Genomic DNA, 19,597 nt, shown 5'->3' on the forward strand with positions numbered 1-19,597 from the left:
ATACTTTTTCGAGGGTCATACTGTATGTTTATAAAGCTTCTTTAACATTGAATTATAAATCCTTTTCTCAAAAAATTAAGAGCATCTACTTGATAATTATATCACAAATAATTGTGTTCTTATGTATAGCATTGAGATTTAATTAATCAATACCGGGCATCAGACGCAATTAAGTATAGTAGGTGTCCTATTTTAATACCATTAAAATGTACATTATTATAGTAGCAATTAATAAGTAGATATTTTATTTGAAATTATTTAAGTTTACTTTTACAGATTTGTGACTGGTGCCACTGTAGGAATATCAAATATCTAAAATCATATATCATCATAGAATAATGGATAGTGAAAAAGAGAAGAACTCTTGTCAGATTTGTGGCAAAACATTTAGTACAGCTAGTAATAGAAATACTCATATGAGAACACATACTGGTGAGAAACCATATTCATGTGATATCTGTGGAAAATCATTCACCACAGCTCAAAGTAAAGATACTCATATAAGAACACATACTGGAGAGAAACCTTATTCATGTAAAATATGCGGGAAATCATTTACTCATTATCAAAATAAAGATACTCATATGAGATCACATACTGGGGAAAAACCATATTCATGTGATATATGTGAAAAATCATTTTCTCAATTAGGTAGTAAAGATCAGCATATGAGATCACATACTGGAGAAAAACCATATTCGTGTGATATATGTGAGAAATCATTCTCACAGTCTGGTGATAAAGTTAGGCATATGAGAACACACACTTGTGAGAAACCATATTCATGTGATATATGTGGTAAATCATTCTCATGGTCTAGTAATAAATATACTCATATGAGAACTCATACTGGTGAGAAACCATATTCATGTGAAATATGTGAAAAAGAATTCATTTCAGCTCAGCATAAAGATACACATATGAGAACACATACAGGAGAGAAACCATATTCATGTGATATATGTGGTAAATCATTCTCACAGTCAAGTAGTAAAGATTTACATATGAAAACACACACTGGAGATAAACCATATTCATGTGATATATGTGGTAAATCATTCTCACAGTCAAGTAGTAAAGATTTACATATGAGAACACATATAAGAGAGAAACCATATTCATGTCAAATATGTGAGAAATCATTTACTTCATCTAGTGATAAGAATAGACATATGAGAATACATACTGGTGATAAACCATATTCATGTGACATATGTGGAAAATCATTCTCAGAGAAAGGAAGTAGAGACAGACATATGAGGAAACATACTACTGGAAAGAGACTAGATACATCTAACAAGTGCAGTAAATTATTCCTGGATGTTAATAAACATAAGACTGTACATGAGTACAACTACAATGGTCTACTATCAACAATGAAACCTGTTTGTGTCAAGCTAAGGAAACTTTCACCTTTAGAAATAAAATCATTTTCTGAAATAAATAATGGACAAGATTTTGATTCTATTAGTGAAGAAGAAACCCTTAATAAAGATCCTCTCACAATTCAGATAGATGGAACAATTACAACTGTTGTAGAAGAAACTAAAGAGAAAATTATTGATCATATGGATAAAATATGTGAAATTAAAAATGAAGAATTTGTAGAAAATGTGTTTATTGATCCTCTCACTACTAAAGATGAACCTTTGAATAATGATGAAGCTTTTAATATCATGAATGTAAAAGAAGAAATTAAGGAAGATGAAACTCTTACTAATGATCCTCTCTCTATTAAAGAGGAGCCTACTTTCATTGACAAAGCTGATGCAGATGTTGATGTAAAAGAAGAAGAAACTGGTGATTATCTCTATGTTAGTTACAATATTTGTGATTCAGAGATTTAGGAAAATATAATTGCAATGAAAATTGAAGACATTTTTGTATTAATTGTATTAAACCCTATAATATCTACCTATTCTTGTAAATTCTTGTTTTAATGAATAAAATAATATTATTAATCATTGAAAAATTCTGTAAATCATTCCATCTCTGTGTAGAAAATGGTAAATGGTACAGGAACTGTTAAAGAGTGATTAATTGTGAAGATTTCCTGTACCCATGCAAATAAAGTATATAAATTGCCTGATCTGTCAGTAATGCAATAGTTGAGTTCAGGGCTGTGCAAAACCCGGTTTTTTTAAAAAATACCCCGGGGTCGTGGAAAATAGGGGTTTTACACGGGTTTTAGGGGGTTTTTGGGGTATTTTGGGTTTTTATAGTTTTTATACTGTAAAAGCTTGAATAATATATTAAATATAATATATAATAGACGATTCTTTCTATGGCGCAGCGAGTTTCATAGTATTTTCACAGTAGCTTTTTTCTTATTTCTACCCCTGCGGGGCCATCATTACCCCTTAACTAACCTAATCTAAAATAACCTATTAATAGTTACTATAAAAGTACAAAGTACAATTAGGTCCATTCTTTTAATATTTAGAAACTGGCTAGGACATAAGAAAGATGAAAAGTTGGCTGCTATATACAGGAAAAACAGAAAAAATGCAAAAATCTAAAGATCCTAAGATTGTTTTCTTGCTGGTATATCTCTTCCTTAGCCCATGCCAATGGCAAAATCAAGCACAAGTAGTAATAGCAGCAGTCTATTCCTTTGTTAAATACAGGGGTCAATGAAAAACATATTTTTTTTATATAAACAATGAAAAATAAACTTATTTTTGAAACAATTTTACTTTTTTTTAATAAAACCCCCAAAACCCAATACCCCATGGGTTTTTTAAGGTGGGTTAAAGGGCAAAAAAAAACCGGGTGGGTTTTGGGGTGGTTTTTTGTCTGCCAACCCTGGTTGAGTTTAGCTTTAAGGTCCGAGAATAATATTTTATAAATGAAAGCTATTCCTTCATATATAATATTTTTTTTAAGATGAAACATTTAAAAAAAAAATTATGTATTGCATTACGCCATTTTTTAAACTATAACTTCTTTTTCAAATGTATTTTATGGAACTATAAACATTTTGATTTCTTTAAATACTTACAACTGATGCTAAGCTTGTCTTGTATTTTTTAATAATGTACAATACCAACATACTCCATATACTTGATTATTATTTGTATAATGTACAGAACATAGTTCATTATTTTTTCAGATAAATAGAAAATGTATTGAAAGAAAAAAGGAGAAATAATAGGAACTGTAGATTGGAGTTTATAAGAGGGAAAATAGAGGTGAGTAAAATGTTTTTTATAATTTTCCAGAATAGTAAATGTGATTTTTCTTCAATATTTTTGTCTGATTAAGAATTTAAGCAAATTTTCCATGAAAACAATAATGAAATAAAAAATATAGTTTTAATAGGCAAAACTGTTTCATGCTTTTTCTTCTGTCCCTTGTAATACAGTTGTAATAATATTTTTTTTTCAATATCAATTATATAGGTACTTACTTATAAAACTTCTATAGATAGTGCAAATCCCCCATACTCTAGAGAGGGCGGGGGATGTCAGTAAGTAGCCTGAAACCAACCAAAGACATTCATAAAGTGTCACTCAAAAGTACAACCCAGTTGGATCAGTATTTTCTGTGATCTTTAGCTTCAGACCAAAACCTTAATTATGTAATATGTGAATTTATATTTAGTTTTTACAAATACCACTTTTTTATGTACCTACTTTCTTAAATAGATATTTAGAATTTAGATAGAGACAAAGATATAAATAAACAACATCTTTATATATTTTTCTTTGCAGATTCTATTTTTTAATCACCTAAATAACAAAACTTACCACTAATACTTTGATTAAATGAAATATTTCTAATAACTACTTTAGCTATTGCTCCATCATGTTATTCCCTGAACAAAAAATGTTTATTCCTTGCCATGGTAGTGATAAGAAGAAACATTCCTATGTAAAAAAAAAACCAGGTTTACATGTTTTTTCCCTTCCGATAGTGACCATATCACTCTCTGACAGATTTAGAGTTCTAATGTAATCTATGAAGGTGTTAATTGGAAGATTTTGAAATATTTTTGGAGAATTAAAAAAAATTTTAAGAACCTCGGGAAAAGGAATTGATTGTTTTAACTACAAATTTAGGATGGGAATAAAGAGGGAGGTCATTTTCTAGTAAATCCCGTAAAGGTGTGTGTTATAAGGCCTAAAAATAGTAGTAGAACGATAAGGTGCTCTATATATTTGTATTCCCTATTGAATAGAAAAATAGGGAAATTTTTTTTTTTTTTTGATAACCATACCTGGAATATCTTTAAAAAATACGAAATTTCTATCAAACGCTTTGTTTGGCTCAAACTGACAAAAATTTAAAAAAAATATAATTATAATAATAATGTTTTCTATAGGTACAAGGTAAAGGTTAAGAACAATCTATACCATTAAACAAAGGATGAAGCCATTCTTTACAGGTTGATTTATTATAATTATATTTTTTTTATTTGTGTCAGTTTGAGCCAAACAAAGCGTTTGATAGAAATTTCTTATTTTTTTAAAGATATTCCAGGTACGGTTATCAAAAAAAAAAAAAAAAAAATTTCTTCCCTATTGTTCTATTCAATAGGGAATACAAATATATAGAGCACCTTTTTGTTCTACTACTATTTTTAGGCCTTATAACACACACCTTTACGGGATTTACTAGAAAATGACCTCCCTCTTTCTATTCTTTTATAAGCCCAACCTGTACATGATAATACATAGTTTACTGCTTAAGCTACATCATAATTTCTGTGCTACATCCATCATTTCCAAAATATTTAAACAAACTCTTTTTTGCTTAATCATTATTTGCCTCTGCTACAGATATCTTCTCATAAACAGCTGTAAAATGACTTCTATGGGGTCCTAACGATTGACCCGATTAAGAGAGAAAATGAAACATTTTATCATTATTAACGTAATACTTAAGATACGCATATAGATTAGTTTTTTACTGATTTATTGAGCTTGAACAATTAAAACTATGTTCCCGGCACTAAACGAATGCTCATTATCACAGATATATTGACAATCTAAGGTTGTTCTAAATTTTACTACGAAAATCTCTGAAAAAAGATAAACTTATTAAATAAAATATTCTCGTAAAATTATAACAACCATTTAAAATACATTAAAATTAATATTAACGTAAATCACACAAACAATTATATTAACCTCTCACAACCAAAAAACGTTCTAAACTGAATATGTTTGCTGACACAGAATAGCATGATGAAATATTTAAACAACAACAAACGCGGCATATCCAAGAAACTGCGCTTCAAATGTCGTCGTTGTTCCAAGAATAAAACAACGAACGCAGCATCACCAATAAACTGCACTTCAAATGTCGTCGTTGTTCTAAGAATAAATATTGTCTTTAGTTTGAAGCGAAATTATTATAAGTTTTACAACATTCCCGCCAAGGGAAGAGCTTCAAACCAGCTTCTGCAACAATTAGAAGATAGAAACTTCATACATCACTCAAATTGAAACATGAATCTCAACACCTTGAGGTATTAAACCAGGACTTAAGGAGTCCTCAAAATATAAACTGATCAACAAACACATAGAATTAAGGTATGTAACCAGAACTAATGGAGTTCTCATTAGGTGTGCGTTAAAGAAACAAATACAACCCACCTTTAATAATTTAATTTTGGGACTTTCCTTCTAGAAGCTAGTGAAGCAAAAGATCCCCTAAACACTAAAAATATTGTTTTAATGTGAAATTTTTTCACATAAATGAACTAGGTAATCATTACAGATTTTGATTTCCTTCTAGGGTCCAATGAAAATGCGCTTGAATCAATTCACAGTCATATTCAAATATTATGTACCTAGTATTCTGAAAAAAAATTACATTAAGACGACTAGATTAAGGTTTCAAAATACTTGGTATAGAAATAACTCATATGTTTAGTGTTTTGGGGGGTCTTTTGCTCCACTAGTCCCTAGAATTAAAGTCCTAAAATGAAATCTGTAATGGTTCATTAAGTCAGTTGTTAAAAAAGTTTTCTTTAAAAAATCAGGTTTACATCTTTAGAAATAAGTTTAGAACTCCTATTTTTGGTGTTTTTTTGGAGTCTATTGCTCCACTAGTTCTAGAAGGAAAGTCCCAAAATGAAATCTGTATTGTTTCGTAGATTTGGTTATGTTAAAAAAGTATTATAAAAAAATCGGGTTAATATCTTTAAAAATAAGCTCAGAACTCATATTTTTAGTGTTTTTGGGATCTTTGCTCCACTAGCCCCTAGAAGTAAAGTCCCTAAATGAAATCCGTAATGGTTTCTTAGTTCGGTTATGTTAAAAAAGTATTATTTTAAAAAATCAGTTTGATATATTTAAAAATAAGCTCAGAACTCATATTTTTAGTGTTGGGGTCTTTTGCTCCACAAGCCCCTAGAAAGAGAGTCCTAAAATGAAATCTGTAATAGTTCGTAGATTTTGGGGGTCTTGCTCCACAAGCCCCTAGAAGGAAAGTACCAAAATGAAATCCGTAATGGTTTCTTCAATCGGTTATGTTGAAAAAGTATTATTTTTTAAAAATCAGGTAGATATCTTTAAAAATAAGCACAGAACTCATATTTTTAGTGTTTTTTGGGGTCTTTTCTCCACAAGGCCCTAGAAGAAAAGTCCCAAACTGAAATCTGTAATGGTTCGTTGATTCGGTTATGTTAAAAAGTATTATTGAAAAAAATCAGGTTGATATCTTTAAAAATAAGGTAAGATTTCATATTTTTAGTGTTTTGGGGGGTCTATTGCTCCACAAGCCCCTAGAAGGAAGGTCCCAAAAATGAAATCTGTAATGGTTCGTTGATTCGGTTATGTTAAAAAAGTATTATTAAAAAAAATCAGGTTGATATATTTAAAAATAAGCTCAGAACTCATATTTTTAGTGTTTTGGGGTGTCTATTGCTCCAGAAGCCCCTAGAAGGAAAGTCCCAAAATTAAATCTGTAAAAGTTACCAAGTTCAGTTATGTTGAAAAAGTATTATTTTTAAAAAATCAGGTAGATATCTTTAAAAATAAGCACAGAACTCATATTTTTAGTGTTTTGAGGGGTCTTTTGCTCCGCAAGGCCCTAGAAGGAAAGTCCCAAAATGAAATCTGTAATGGTTCGTTGATTCGGTTATGTTAAAAAAGTATTATAAAAAAAAATCAGGTTGATATCTTTAAAAATAAGTTCAGAACTCATATTTTTAGTGTTTTGGGGGGTCTATTGCTCCACAAGCCCTAGAAGGAAAGTGCCGAAATTCAATTTTCAAAGAAATACGTGTATATCCAGTCATATAAGAGAGCCTACAAAAAGAATTAGGTTGATAACTTTAAAAACAAGCCCACAGTACCCTCCCAATATTTGGTACTGAATTTCATTTCCTATAAGTGTACAAACTTCCCCCCCCCCCCCCCTTGTATTCTTGTCTAAAGCAATGAGATACAACCATCAGTTGATAACAATTAATTAGGTAGTTGTCAATTATTTAATATTGGGCATCAGACTCACCTATAATACTGCAATACATTACTTATCATTAAATCCAGCAGGTGTCCTTTTTTATATCCTTCCAATAGTGTTTATAATAAAGCAAAGAAAGAATTGATACGAAAGTAGATACTTGAGTTTATTTGAAATTATAAAAGTTTACTATTTCAGATTTGTAACTGATGCCATTAAAGGAATATCAAATATCTATAAATATATAACAGCATAGAATAATGGATAGTGAAAAAGAGAAGAACTCTTGTCAGATTTGTGGCAAAACATTTAGTACAGCTAGTAATAGAAATACTCATATGATAACACATACAGGAGAGAAACCATATTCCTGTGAAATATGTGGAAAATCATTCACCACAGCTCAAAGTAAAGATACACATATGAGAACACATACAGGTGAGAAACCATATTCATGTGATGTATGTGGAAAATCATTTTCGCGATTAAGTAGTAAAGATCAGCATATGAGAACTCATACTAGAGAGAAACAATACTCCTGTGAAATATGTGGAAAATCATTCACCACAGCTCAAAGTAAAGACAGACATATGAAAACTCACACTGATGAGAAACCATATTCATGTGATGTATGTGGTAAATCTTTTTCCGAAAAGGAAAATAGAGATGTCCATATGAGAACACATACAGGAGAGAAACCATATTCATGTAATATTTGTAGTAAATCATTCTCACGAGCATATAGTAGAGATACACATATGAGAACTCATACTGGTGAGAAACCATATTCATGTGATATATGTGGAAAATCATTTTCTCAATCTCAAAGTAAAGACATTCATATGAGAACACATACAGGAGAGAAACCATACTCCTGTAGTGTTTGTGGTAAATCATTTACTCAATTCAGCAGCAGAAATAAACATGCAAAGACACATGAAATACATACTAGTAAGAGTAATATATCTGTTAGTGACAATAATATTGATATTAGTGACAACAATATTGATATTAGTGACAACAATATTGATATTAGTGACAACAATATTGATATCAGTGACAACAATATTGATAATCCTGAATTTGAACAAGTATTTATAAAGGAAGAGGACAAAACTAATATTTCTCAAGTGAAAACAGAAAATGTTGAAATGCAAGTTGTAGAAGAAGAAGATTTGGTGAAAAAATATTGGGAAGAATTTACCTCAGATTTACCTTAGTACCCAGCTGTTATAAACATACTAGACTTGAAGGAAACCATATTCATGTGACATATGTTGATAACCATTATATAAGCATAATCATGTAAATACTTTGTAAGTCTCATTAACCCTTATAAAAAATAACAGGATCTTTGTGTGTCTGTCTGTACTAAAGGATCTCGCTAACCGCTGAATTGAAATTTGGAAATAAATGTGTTAATAAAATTTAAACTTTAATATTTTTTAAACTTACCACTTTTATTTTATATATTAATAATCTAAAAGTAATGCAATGCTTCCTATTTGCTCAATTCAATCGTAGAAAATTTTTAATTTTAAATATTTATTTATTAGCTTTTGATTACATAAATAGACAACTTATAACTACAATATAAATTATACATTTGTAAAAAATATACTTTGCATTAAATATCATAATAGTTTTTTATCGCATCGTTTCATAGACATTTTTCCGTGGATATTAAAATAAAAAATTATAGGTTTAAACCCAGTTTTGCTATCCCCGTGGGTTCTAAGGTCAAACAAAATTGGTATTTATTTATGATTTTCATATTAATATTCGTAAAAAAATTTCTGTAATACGATGCAATACATGAATTTTCAGTATGGCGGCGAAACGGTTCTAAGCCAGCCGATATTAATCGGCTTTGAAGCCATACTGAAATATTTATGCTTGTTAAATATGAGCAACACAATTTCAAATAGCAAAAAAATTTTGTAGAACAGTTTTAATGGTACATTACATTTGTTTATTTTTAACAGAACTTTGTTTATTTTTATATGCTAGGCACCACGGGGCTAGAAATACCTAGTTTTAATCTTATAATTGTACATTCTATATCCGCGGAAAGCCGTTTATAATACGATACGAGAAATAACTATTATGACCTAACTAATCTTATTGCGAAATTTCTACAATACAACATTCCCCCTTTATTTATTTTTTCATTTTATATTTTGTCAAAGATTTCAGTTTTAAGTGTCTTTTTTAAAGTTATTTAGCGCATTGTATTATAGACAGCTTTCCATTGATATTAAAATGAAAAGTTATAAAAATAAAACCCATTTTGATAGCCCCGAGAGGCGAAGACGCAGGAATAGGATAAAAAACTGGTATTAATTTTACAATTTATATTTTAATTATTACTCGTGGAAAATTATCTGTAATACGATGCTATACATATTTTTTAGTATGGCCGAGAACCGGTTTTAATCCAGCGGATATTAATCGGTTTTGAAGCCATTCTGGAAACACTATCCCTATCTTAGAAATATTTAATATTGACATTGAAATATAAAAATAGTAATTTTATCTACAAAATTCCAACAATATTTACTATGTAATTAAAGATTTTATACATACCCCTCCTTAAACGAACTTTAGATTTAAAAAATGTCCCTTACGTTCGGACAATTCGGGCGTTCAAAGAGGACCTAGTGGTAGTTAGAATCAGTTGAGAACAAAATCCTAGCTGTTCCTTTTTCCAAGCTATGGCCGTTTTAAGATTATAGATCAAATTACACTAAATATCCAAATACAAACTTCACTCTTGTCTTAATTTTTTAGAGTAATATCTAAAAATGTAAATCATACAACTTTGCTAATAATCTATCCCCCTATCCCAAAGTCCCCTCTAAGACCTCTATGTGGGACATTTTTAAAATCTAAAGTTCGGTTAAGGAGGGGTGTGTGTTAAAAAAAAGTACTTTATGAACTTGGTATCTAATCCTAATTTTTATTGGTAAAAAAAATATTTTTTCAATTTTAAACGGTTTGTTTTACTTTTATAATCAAAGAAAGAAATAATTAGTTTACTTATCTTTAGTTATTTTTAAAAGCGAAGCTTTTTATAATTATAATTATTTCGTTTGGTCTGTCCAAAATGGATAGCTCTTTCCGTTAACTTAGACAGGTTAGAGTATTCCTATAGATTATTAACTTAGCATAGCGATTCCTGTAACAGTTAGGTTCGCTTTTAAAAGCGTTGCAACTTTATAATCGTTACCAGATAGTCTGTTGATGTTTAAAACATGTTGATATTTCACATTTTATATGTCTGTTTAATTTCAAATTATACTGAAAAGTTTTCACTTAAGTTATTAATATTAGAATTATCACATAAGCCATAGGAACTGCATGATTTCTTCATCCTTAGGAGGGTTTTTACTCTTTAACATTGAGGAATATTCTTCTAGCTTATCTGAAATATTATTTATTATTAGAAGATTTCTTAAGACGTTTCGGGAATGGTCCCTTTCATGACAGAGTATCTTTAGGGGCGCTTTGTTTTATTTTCACAGTAGATTTTCTCCTATTATATTTCTAGCTCCTGCGGGGCAAACGCCCCTGAAGAGGCGTTGCCACGAAGGGACCATACCCGACATTTCTTTAGGTAAAGCATTTCTATATCTAAGGTCTTTTATAAGCCCTATCAATCATGATACCTATGACTGTAGCAACTCTATAATCATATTGCATGAAATTTAGTATGCAGTTTTGCCAGGGGAAAATTTGCCGTCAATTTTTATCTTTCGATTTATTTATCTATCTATTTTCTATACCTTTACAAATATTAAAATCTTTCCAAGCTCTTTCAACATTCAACTTTTTCAACAATTCTTCCCACTCTTCCAACGCCTGTAAAATAAGATTATCAATAATCCCTTTTAAAAGTAACAGGATGTCTTTTGATTTTTTATCTGTCTGTAGCTAAAGATCTAGACAACTGCTGGACTGATATGGTTCTCCTTTACATTGAAGTTACAGATGGATCCAGGAGGAAACCTAAACTCATCTAACACCTTTATCTTTTTTAAACGAAATTGTAAGGGTTTACTATCCCCCCCCCTCATCCTTATAGCTTCTAGGTAGGTAGCCGTTTGATTCTATTTATTCTAGCCATTACATATTAATGAACCTAATTACTATTAATAAAGCAGTATATTTCTGCTAGTAATAGTTAGTTATCGCATCGTATTTTAAACAGCTTTCCGAGGATATGAACATGTAAAATTATGAAATTTAATTCAGCTTTTTAGCCCCAATGGGCCGAAGACCCGGACTAAAAAAACTGGTATTAAATTTATGATTTTTATATTAATATTCCTGGAAATTGTCTGTAATACTATGCTATACGTGATCTTTCAGTATGGTTGTAGATTGGTTCTAATCCAGCAGATGAATTAATCGGTTTCGAAGCCACAGGACTGCAAAAACCATTAAGTAGACCATTTATTTGCTTCATTTTTATTTTTATCAGGTTAAATAACTGGTTATACAGAAAGTATTGTATATGGCAGTCTGAAAATTTAAAGAAAAAAAAGTTTTCTAAACTATAATACCTAGTCTTATAAGGTAATTAATGAAAGAAACATATTTAGATTTAAATTTATAATATTTTAGTTACCTGTTTTAACATAGTTTCATTTCTGGCAAGTTGGGACAGGTGGACCAGGGAATTATATTCTCTACAATAGAATAGTTATTTATTGCATCGTATTATAGATAGCTTTCCGTTGGTTATAAACATGAAAACTTTAAGATTATTTTTATGATTTCCATTTAATTATTCGTAGAAATTGTCTGTAATACGATGAAGCGGATAATATTCTGTTTCAAAGCCATATAGTAGCCAATTTCAATTCAAATAGAAATAAATAGGATAAGTGTCATACTAAAATAGTTATTTACTGCATCTTATTATAGACAGCTTTCCGCCGATATCAAAATGAAAAAGCCCGTGCCAACAAACTTGGTATTGATATTGTGATTTTCATTTTAATATTCCTAAAAAATTGTCTGTTATCCGATGCTTTTTCAGTATGGTTGAAAACCAGTTATTGTCAGTTTCGCAGCCGAACTGTAAAACTTGTGATTTACCTGAATAATAATAGTTGAGCAGACATCAGCTGAGATACAAGGTCCAGAATTTCTTTCTGTAAACTGAAACAAAGAAACAATCAGTTACAAAAATTAATATAAAATAATTGGGTATAGTCCCTTTCGTGACATCGACTCTTAAGTGGTGTTTCGTCGTATTTTCACAGTAGCTTTTAATAGGTTATTTTAGGTTAGGTTGGGTTTGGTGATTGCCCCACGGGGTTAGGCAAAAGGCCTCGCATGAGAAATAGGAAAAAAGCTACTGTGATATGAAAATACAACGAAACGCCCCTTAAGAGGCTATGTCATGAAAGGGACTGATCCTGAATAAATTGATAAATATCAAATGCTATTCTTAAATGAAACTGTATAATATTAGCAGTTATAATGAATATAGAATACGTGGATTGGATATATTGACGGGGGAAGTTGTCGTCAATTTAGGTTGCTTCAATGGTCCTCATTTATTGGTCAGTACATTTATCCAGTAGGAGGGGATGGGGTTAAGGCGGTGGATGGGGCGTATCATTATTGGCATAAAACCTGCCAAGCACAAATTCAAATCTATTGAAATTAGTAGTTAAGATCTTGCATACACATAAATTTAGCTATTTTAGCAAATAGATTTTATTATTTTCACATAAACATTTTAAAGAAAAAATATTGTAAGTACTTTGAAATGGTCATTTATAATATGCGTGCCGCGTGTCAAAAATAAATTGTCTGACAATAATGGATATAGTAAACGTGGATATATTGACAAGGTATAATTTGTCTTCCTATTGGGTTGCTACCATGGACCTTATTTATTGGTCCTTTATCCTGTACGAGGGGATGGGATTGGGTTGAAGGAGTGAATAGGGGGGGGGGGGTTATTTTTAGACAGCTGCGAGTATCAGTTCACCAGAGTACATAAAAGTCTAATGCAACATCCAAGTAATAATAAATCGATTCTGACAATTTTTCCTTTCAGCTCAGGCTATTTTAGTTTACTTCATTTGCAATTCAAAATATAAATAGAATTTGAACATTTTTCCATATAATAGTAACAGGATCTGGCTGTACCGAAGAATCTCGCTAACCACTGAACCGACATTGTTCTCCTTTACAGGGTGCCTTCTCATAGGTCCTGGGAAGGTTTAATACTATTTTATTGTTTGGTACCACCACCACCCCAAGAGAAATCGCCACTAGGAAATTTTTTGGATGTTTTAGGGGAGTTGACACCTTTATTTTGCCAGGGGGATGGATACCATCCTCACGCCTCTGTAAAGAAAGCTAGCTGGATAATCACTAATAATCATAGATGTATAGATGTATAACCCAGACAACTACCTGGTTAAAGTAGTATGGACCTTTTTCGTCTGCTAGCAAATTGCTTTCTGTTCTTTTTGTAGCGGCTTGTCTATGCTTTATGGCTAATATTCAAAGACCAAATTAAAAGTCGGCACAGGGTCCTCACCTCGTGGGTAAAGCTCGTGCCCCCTCTATTATTTTAGTTTAATTACTCACCTACAGAGAGCTCTCCAGTTGACAAGGGCGGGGTTTTTATCACATTCCTAAAACAACATATCTATAGTATAGATGTATAGACAGATAACTACCTCCCCCCTTTTCCAATGACCTTCTTCGTCTGCTAGCAAATTGTTTTCTGCTACTTGGCTGTGTTAATATTCCCGGCACCATTGGTTATTTTTCAAAGACACAATTGAACGTGGCACAATGTCATTGGTAAAGGGAAATACAGTTATTTAACCCCTTCCCCCTCTAGTGTTTTAATCCTATACTAAACATTATATTTTTTAAACATCTAAGTTTGTAACCCACTGAAATCAGCATTTAGTCCTAGAGAGGGAGAGGACATTGGGCTGTTTATTACACTAGTCTCCAAAGTTTTATAATAACGTTTTCTCATTTGTTTGCTTAACAAACTTGGGGACTTCTATTGAATTTTGATTGGTTGGTGCATTTAGTTGATTGTCCAATCGTTCCAACCACTAACTGTAATCTATAGAAGGGCTAATTTTGTTTGGTATATACTTCAATTTAACGGCCATTGTCTTATCCCTTTAGATCCCTGACTTTGACTCTAGAACCTATATCTTTATTTTAACATGTAATATTTTTTGGAACAATAGAAACACAGAATATGAACAGTCCGACTATATTATTGGGTTAAAAGTGTACACATTTGTTGCTAATAAGCAGCAATTGTATAAGTTAGCCTTAGATAATTAAATGTCATAGGATAAAGTTTTGCTTGGAGATATTTAGTGTTGGAAAAACTTTTCCAGTATCGCATCGAAACCGATTGATATCCGCTGGATTAAAACCGGTTCTCAGCCATAATAAAAAATCATGTATAGCATCACATTATAGACAAATTTTAACGAATACTAAAATAAAAATCATCGAATTAATACCAGCTTAATTAGCCCGGGTCTTCTTCCCAGTATGGCCAACAAAGGTGATTTAAATTTTTCACTTTGATTTTCTAAGAATAACTATTCAAGCATATAGCCTCGAATCTGATTAATATCCACTGAATTAGAACCGGTTCTCAGCCATAATAAATCATCATATCATGTATCGTATCATATTATAGATTTTTTTACGAATAATGATAAAAAAATCTTATATTTTTTTACCATCCACGGAAAGCTGTCTTATCATACGGTGGAGTAAAAATCTTACTTGAGTCATTTCTTGTTGAGTTTTAACAATTTCAGCTTTGATATTGTCTTCCTTCATCTACAATAGTTTAATGGATATAATATTACTTGGATCTTACACCAGATTTTCATGTTCTCTAAGAAAGTAAACTCTGTAGCGGGCTAAATTAACGATCTCCCCTTCCTTTACCTTATTCCCTCCCCTCCTACTGGATAAACGGCCCGACAAATAAAAGCGTGGGGAAATTGCAACCTACATTGGCGTCAATTTTTCTCCTGTCATACTATACTCGTAAATTCTACATCAATTAATAGTTTACAAATGTAAGGTCCAATAAATTAATTTAAGGAGTAATAAATTAAAGTAAAGAAGAGCTTTATAGATTGAAGGACAGAATAGACGTAAAGAATACTTTAAGACAGCTTTCATGTTGTCTTCCTTCATCTAGAATAGTTTAGAATAGGTAAAAGGACCAAAAAAATAAAGTAAAGAAGAGCTTTACAAATTCAAGGACAGAGTAGACATACAGATAAACAGACATAAATACATCCCCTTGGTTTTCAGCCACCCAAAAAAAAGTAAAAAAAGGCTTCCCCAGATTGGTTTAGGGTTGTGTGAATTTATTACCCTGCAACCCCCCTTGGCTGTATCAGAGCGGTGTTGACTTTTGTGTATGGGGTGGACACCTAGGATGGGGGTGTATCCACCCTCTCCCCCCACACTAAAAATGCATTAATTTTGCCAGGGGGTCACAGTGCGTTCGAAGGTGCTTTGACTTTTGTGTCAGAACCTAAATTGGTTACCGCATAATCATGACAAGAAAAGAAAAGATTATTTATTTAAAATGTTGAACAATGGCTATGAATCAACTCACTTCAGAAGTGGTTATATGAAGAACTTTATAAAAGCAAACTTGTTCAACATTTTAAATAAACAATATTTGCTTTTCTTGTCATGATTATGCGGTAACTCCTAGGGGATGAAAATTGAACTTGAAATTTTCAAATCTAATTTTCTCAAAAACGGCTGCATTTTAGATTTTATTGAAAAGTGAAATGAAGTTACCTAACCTAGGGTAATGAAATGCACTATGTCCCAATTTAGGTTCCGACACAAAAGTCAAAGCACCTTCATACGCATTGTGGGGTGGATACCAGGGAGTAAGGGAGGGGACAATGGATCGAATATTCAATTTTTAGGAGTCTCAGACTTTGGGTACTGGCTTAAAGGGAATGTGCAAGAATTTAGCAGTTTCTGACTGAGTTTGGGTACTTGCGCATGAAATGCCGCTACTCGTTATGTATGTTTTGAATATTGCAGACGGTGAGAAGGGATAAGGGAAGTGGGGGCAAGGGAAATAACTACTCGTTGTGTTAGTTTGGAATGTAGCAGACGGGGAGAAGGGAGGTGGGGGCAAGGGAAATAAACAGAATAAAAAGGGGCAGTCATATTCTTGCTAGCAGCTGGCCGGGTCCAATAATATAAAAATCACACCATAAAACCTCAATATATTTCATGAAAAACAAGTTATGATTTCACTTTACTTGACGCTATGGAAATCTATTATTCAATTGACAATCCCTTTGTAATTTCCTACAAATTTATTGGATTAAACTGGATTTCATGCCCTTTCTTTGATAACTCTTATATTGAATTAATTGCCCATTGTCCCCTCCCTTACTCCCTGGGTGGATACACCCGCTTCTGCACTCCTCTGATAGTAAAATTTAAAACTAATCTACAATCCTTCCCCCCCCCCCCATCACTCCCGAAAAACTGTGTACCTGTAATTGAGAATGTTCATCATTGAAGTCACAAAGATTACAACAACACCTAAATTAAATTTACAATTACAAGTTAGGGATCTAAAGGGATAAGACAATGAACAATAAATTGATGTACATCCTCAATGATGATACTCAAAATTATCCCATATGTAGACAACAATTAATGGTTGAAATCAAAACCAATCAAAATTTAATCCAAGTCCTCAAAGCCAACGAATAATAAAACTTTATTATGAAACTTTGGGGACTAGTGAAATAAGAAGTACATACGTAGCAGTTTATATTTTAACAAAAAAACTTACTTTTTTATATTATAGGCAATGATTCTTTTAATATCTCTATATATTAACTAGCGGCTGCGCCATTAGCATCTAGGAGCTATGCATTCGAAAGGGTAGAAAAAGCAGAAAATAGCCTAAACTCAAGACTTAAAAATAAAAATTTAGTAGCCTAAAAACTTTCTAGGACATATATGAAGCTTTAATATAATGGAAGCTGAATTTATCGATATTTTAAGCTAGACAAAAAACCTTACTATTTATAAAATAGGAGTTATCATTATTTATTGATCAATTAGGCTAAATTTATACCGACATATTTCTAGACATATATCTTTAGGGAAAAGTACATTTAATTCATTTTCAGCTTAGGTCAGCCATAATTTTGAGTTGGTAACAAAAAAAACGTTATTTGACATAACCTAGATTAGGCAAACTCGTGAATATTGTGTACGAGCGGCTTCTCCCCTAGAGGCTACTAGTGGCACTTTGAAATGTTTTCTATGCCATTGAAGTTCTCTAGCCTCACTCTAAAATATTTTTTGTTGAAAAATGTTTTCCACGCCAGTGGCGGTCTATAGCGGCACTTTAAAATATTTGTATTTCTTTTCTAGGGGAGAATTCTCTAAAGAGGGTAGTGGTACCATTATATAAGGATTGGTTATTATCAACGAAGAAGTGGAAATTGAACTGTAAATTACACTGGCACCCAAAGATTTATAACTACGTTAAATTATTCATTGGCTAATAAACTTTGGGTACTTTGATTTTTAATTGGGTGGTTCAAAACAAGTAGTGATTAAAACTAGTAGCTCTGAAACTGTAGGACAGACGAACATTAACACTTGTAGGTCGTCAGAAAATATTAATTTACAAGTCTAAACAGAATTGTGTATAAATTTATAGCAGAATTACTTAAATACAGGATACTGTTTAGGGACATTTTAGGGAATTGATTATCTATTGTTTCGCCTATAATATTGAAAACTATTGTCCTAGGAATCATTATTTCAAATATCAAGATTAAAAGGACTGACTGATTCTAATTATAGAAAAGCTTTGCCTTTAAAAATTACTTACGTGAACCCCCAACCATCTAATAATCTCCTCAATCTGGCACTCTAAAAAATATAAAAGATTTAATAAAAAAATATAATTAATAATTTTAGTCCTTGGATTTTACTAAACAGATTTTATTTACATTTAACACGGAAAGTTTTTTATTAAATGAATAAGTTAGGGTACAATGTTTGGCACTTTCGATATAAGTAAATGGTAATAACAAACCAACAGATTATAATAATACCTTCAGAAAAATCGATAAAAATAGTTTTCATACTAAATTTTGTTTTTTTTATATTTTTTTCTAAAATGTCATAGCAGAAGATGCAAAATGTCGTCTTAGTTTTTTTAAGGGATTCATCTTCTCTGAAATCTGAATTATCAAAATATTTCTTTTGGTAAATGATTATACGATATATGTCAAACATTTTATCAGAAAAAAAATATTTAAAATTATGAAGTAGAAACCTGAATAATTTTTCTTCTGGAAATAGTTTTCGGCAAATGTTGATAAACATATGTCTGCTAGCATTAAGATGTTTGCACTGTCAATACACGTTAAGTTTTATTTAAAGAATTTCTTTAAAATGTTTTTTTTACATTGTATACCAATAACGCAATATTTGCTATCAGAAAACCCCCGACTAAGACTCACCTACGACCTGATCTTTTAGGATTGCTTTGTAATTCACATTTTTAAAAGTCTTTCAACAGTATACACAGCAAATTCTCTATTTTTTAACTTACTTTCCGAATCATATACCTAAAGCATTTGAATTGACAAAGGTTATGCTAATATTTTTACCATTCAAGTTTATTTAATATTCTAATAAATAGCGCAACCCTCCAAGTTATGGCTACTTTTCATGAACATATGATCTTAAGAATAAGCACTGACGCAATGTCATATAAGGATATTATAATATTCATGAAAAAATTGTTATTTTTGCATATATGTTACATTTTACAGTGTTTTGTGGCTCAAAAGAAAGACAATTAAAATATATTTCATATTATATAGTTTAAATTGCATAAGATAACCTAGAAATAGTAAAAAAGTCCCTTTCTTTTTTTGTCGTAAAACAGAAATTAACAAAGATTTTTTATTAAAAAACACCTTAGTGTAAAAATTAAAAATTTTAAATATGGTCACAAAAAGATTCAATTAGTTTATTAAATGTTTCATTTTCAGCAAATGACGATTAATCTCTATTACAAAGAATAAAGTGTAAAAAGATATTCTCGTTTTAATTTTAAGCAACTTAAAATGCATTTTAA

General features: G+C 31.1%; 3 protein-coding genes across 3 annotated transcripts in view; 2 read left to right on the plus strand and 1 right to left on the minus strand.

Moving 5' to 3' along the window:
- Window positions 1-277: 277 nt before the first annotated feature.
- On the plus strand, window positions 278-1,869 carry LOC145333889 (uncharacterized). The gene has a single exon (XM_080179146.1). The coding sequence runs from the start codon at window positions 339-341 to the stop codon at window positions 1,845-1,847; it is 1,509 nt and encodes a 502-aa protein (XP_080035272.1). The 5' UTR covers window positions 278-338; the 3' UTR covers window positions 1,848-1,869.
- A 989-nt stretch (window positions 1,870-2,858) lies between these two features.
- On the plus strand, window positions 2,859-8,810 carry LOC145333564 (uncharacterized). The gene is made up of 2 exons (XM_080178725.1): window positions 2,859-3,191; window positions 7,615-8,810. The coding sequence occupies exon 2, from the start codon at window positions 7,677-7,679 to the stop codon at window positions 8,634-8,636; it is 960 nt and encodes a 319-aa protein (XP_080034851.1). The 5' UTR covers window positions 2,859-3,191; window positions 7,615-7,676; the 3' UTR covers window positions 8,637-8,810.
- An 11-nt stretch (window positions 8,811-8,821) lies between these two features.
- The window catches only part of LOC145333563 (N-lysine methyltransferase SMYD2-like), a 52,223-nt gene continuing 41,447 nt past the window's right edge, over window positions 8,822-19,597 (minus strand). Inside the window, exons 11-18 of the mRNA XM_080178724.1 lie at window positions 18,338-18,378; window positions 16,977-17,025; window positions 15,214-15,270; window positions 14,032-14,078; window positions 12,520-12,582; window positions 12,047-12,107; window positions 11,202-11,277; window positions 8,822-10,840 (exon numbers count right to left, since the gene is read on the minus strand). Of these exons, the coding sequence (XP_080034850.1) occupies window positions 10,755-10,840; window positions 11,202-11,277; window positions 12,047-12,107; window positions 12,520-12,582; window positions 14,032-14,078; window positions 15,214-15,270; window positions 16,977-17,025; window positions 18,338-18,378 (480 nt within the window). The 3' untranslated portion in view covers window positions 8,822-10,754. The remainder of the gene's footprint in view (window positions 10,841-11,201; window positions 11,278-12,046; window positions 12,108-12,519; window positions 12,583-14,031; window positions 14,079-15,213; window positions 15,271-16,976; window positions 17,026-18,337; window positions 18,379-19,597) is intronic.

The sequence above is a fragment of the Acartia tonsa genome, chromosome 12 (genome assembly GCF_053477335.1).
Source record: "Acartia tonsa isolate MP-2025a chromosome 12, ASM5347733v1, whole genome shotgun sequence".
Classification (NCBI taxonomy): Eukaryota; Metazoa; Arthropoda; class Copepoda; order Calanoida; family Acartiidae; genus Acartia; species Acartia tonsa.

What these genes read in the sequence shown, in the direction of transcription:
- LOC145333889 (XM_080179146.1), top strand. Translation starts at nt 339, where the DNA reads ATGGATAGTGAAAAAGAGAAGAACTCTTGTCAGATTTGTGGCAAAACA.
- LOC145333564 (XM_080178725.1), top strand. Translation starts at nt 7,677, where the DNA reads ATGGATAGTGAAAAAGAGAAGAACTCTTGTCAGATTTGTGGCAAAACA.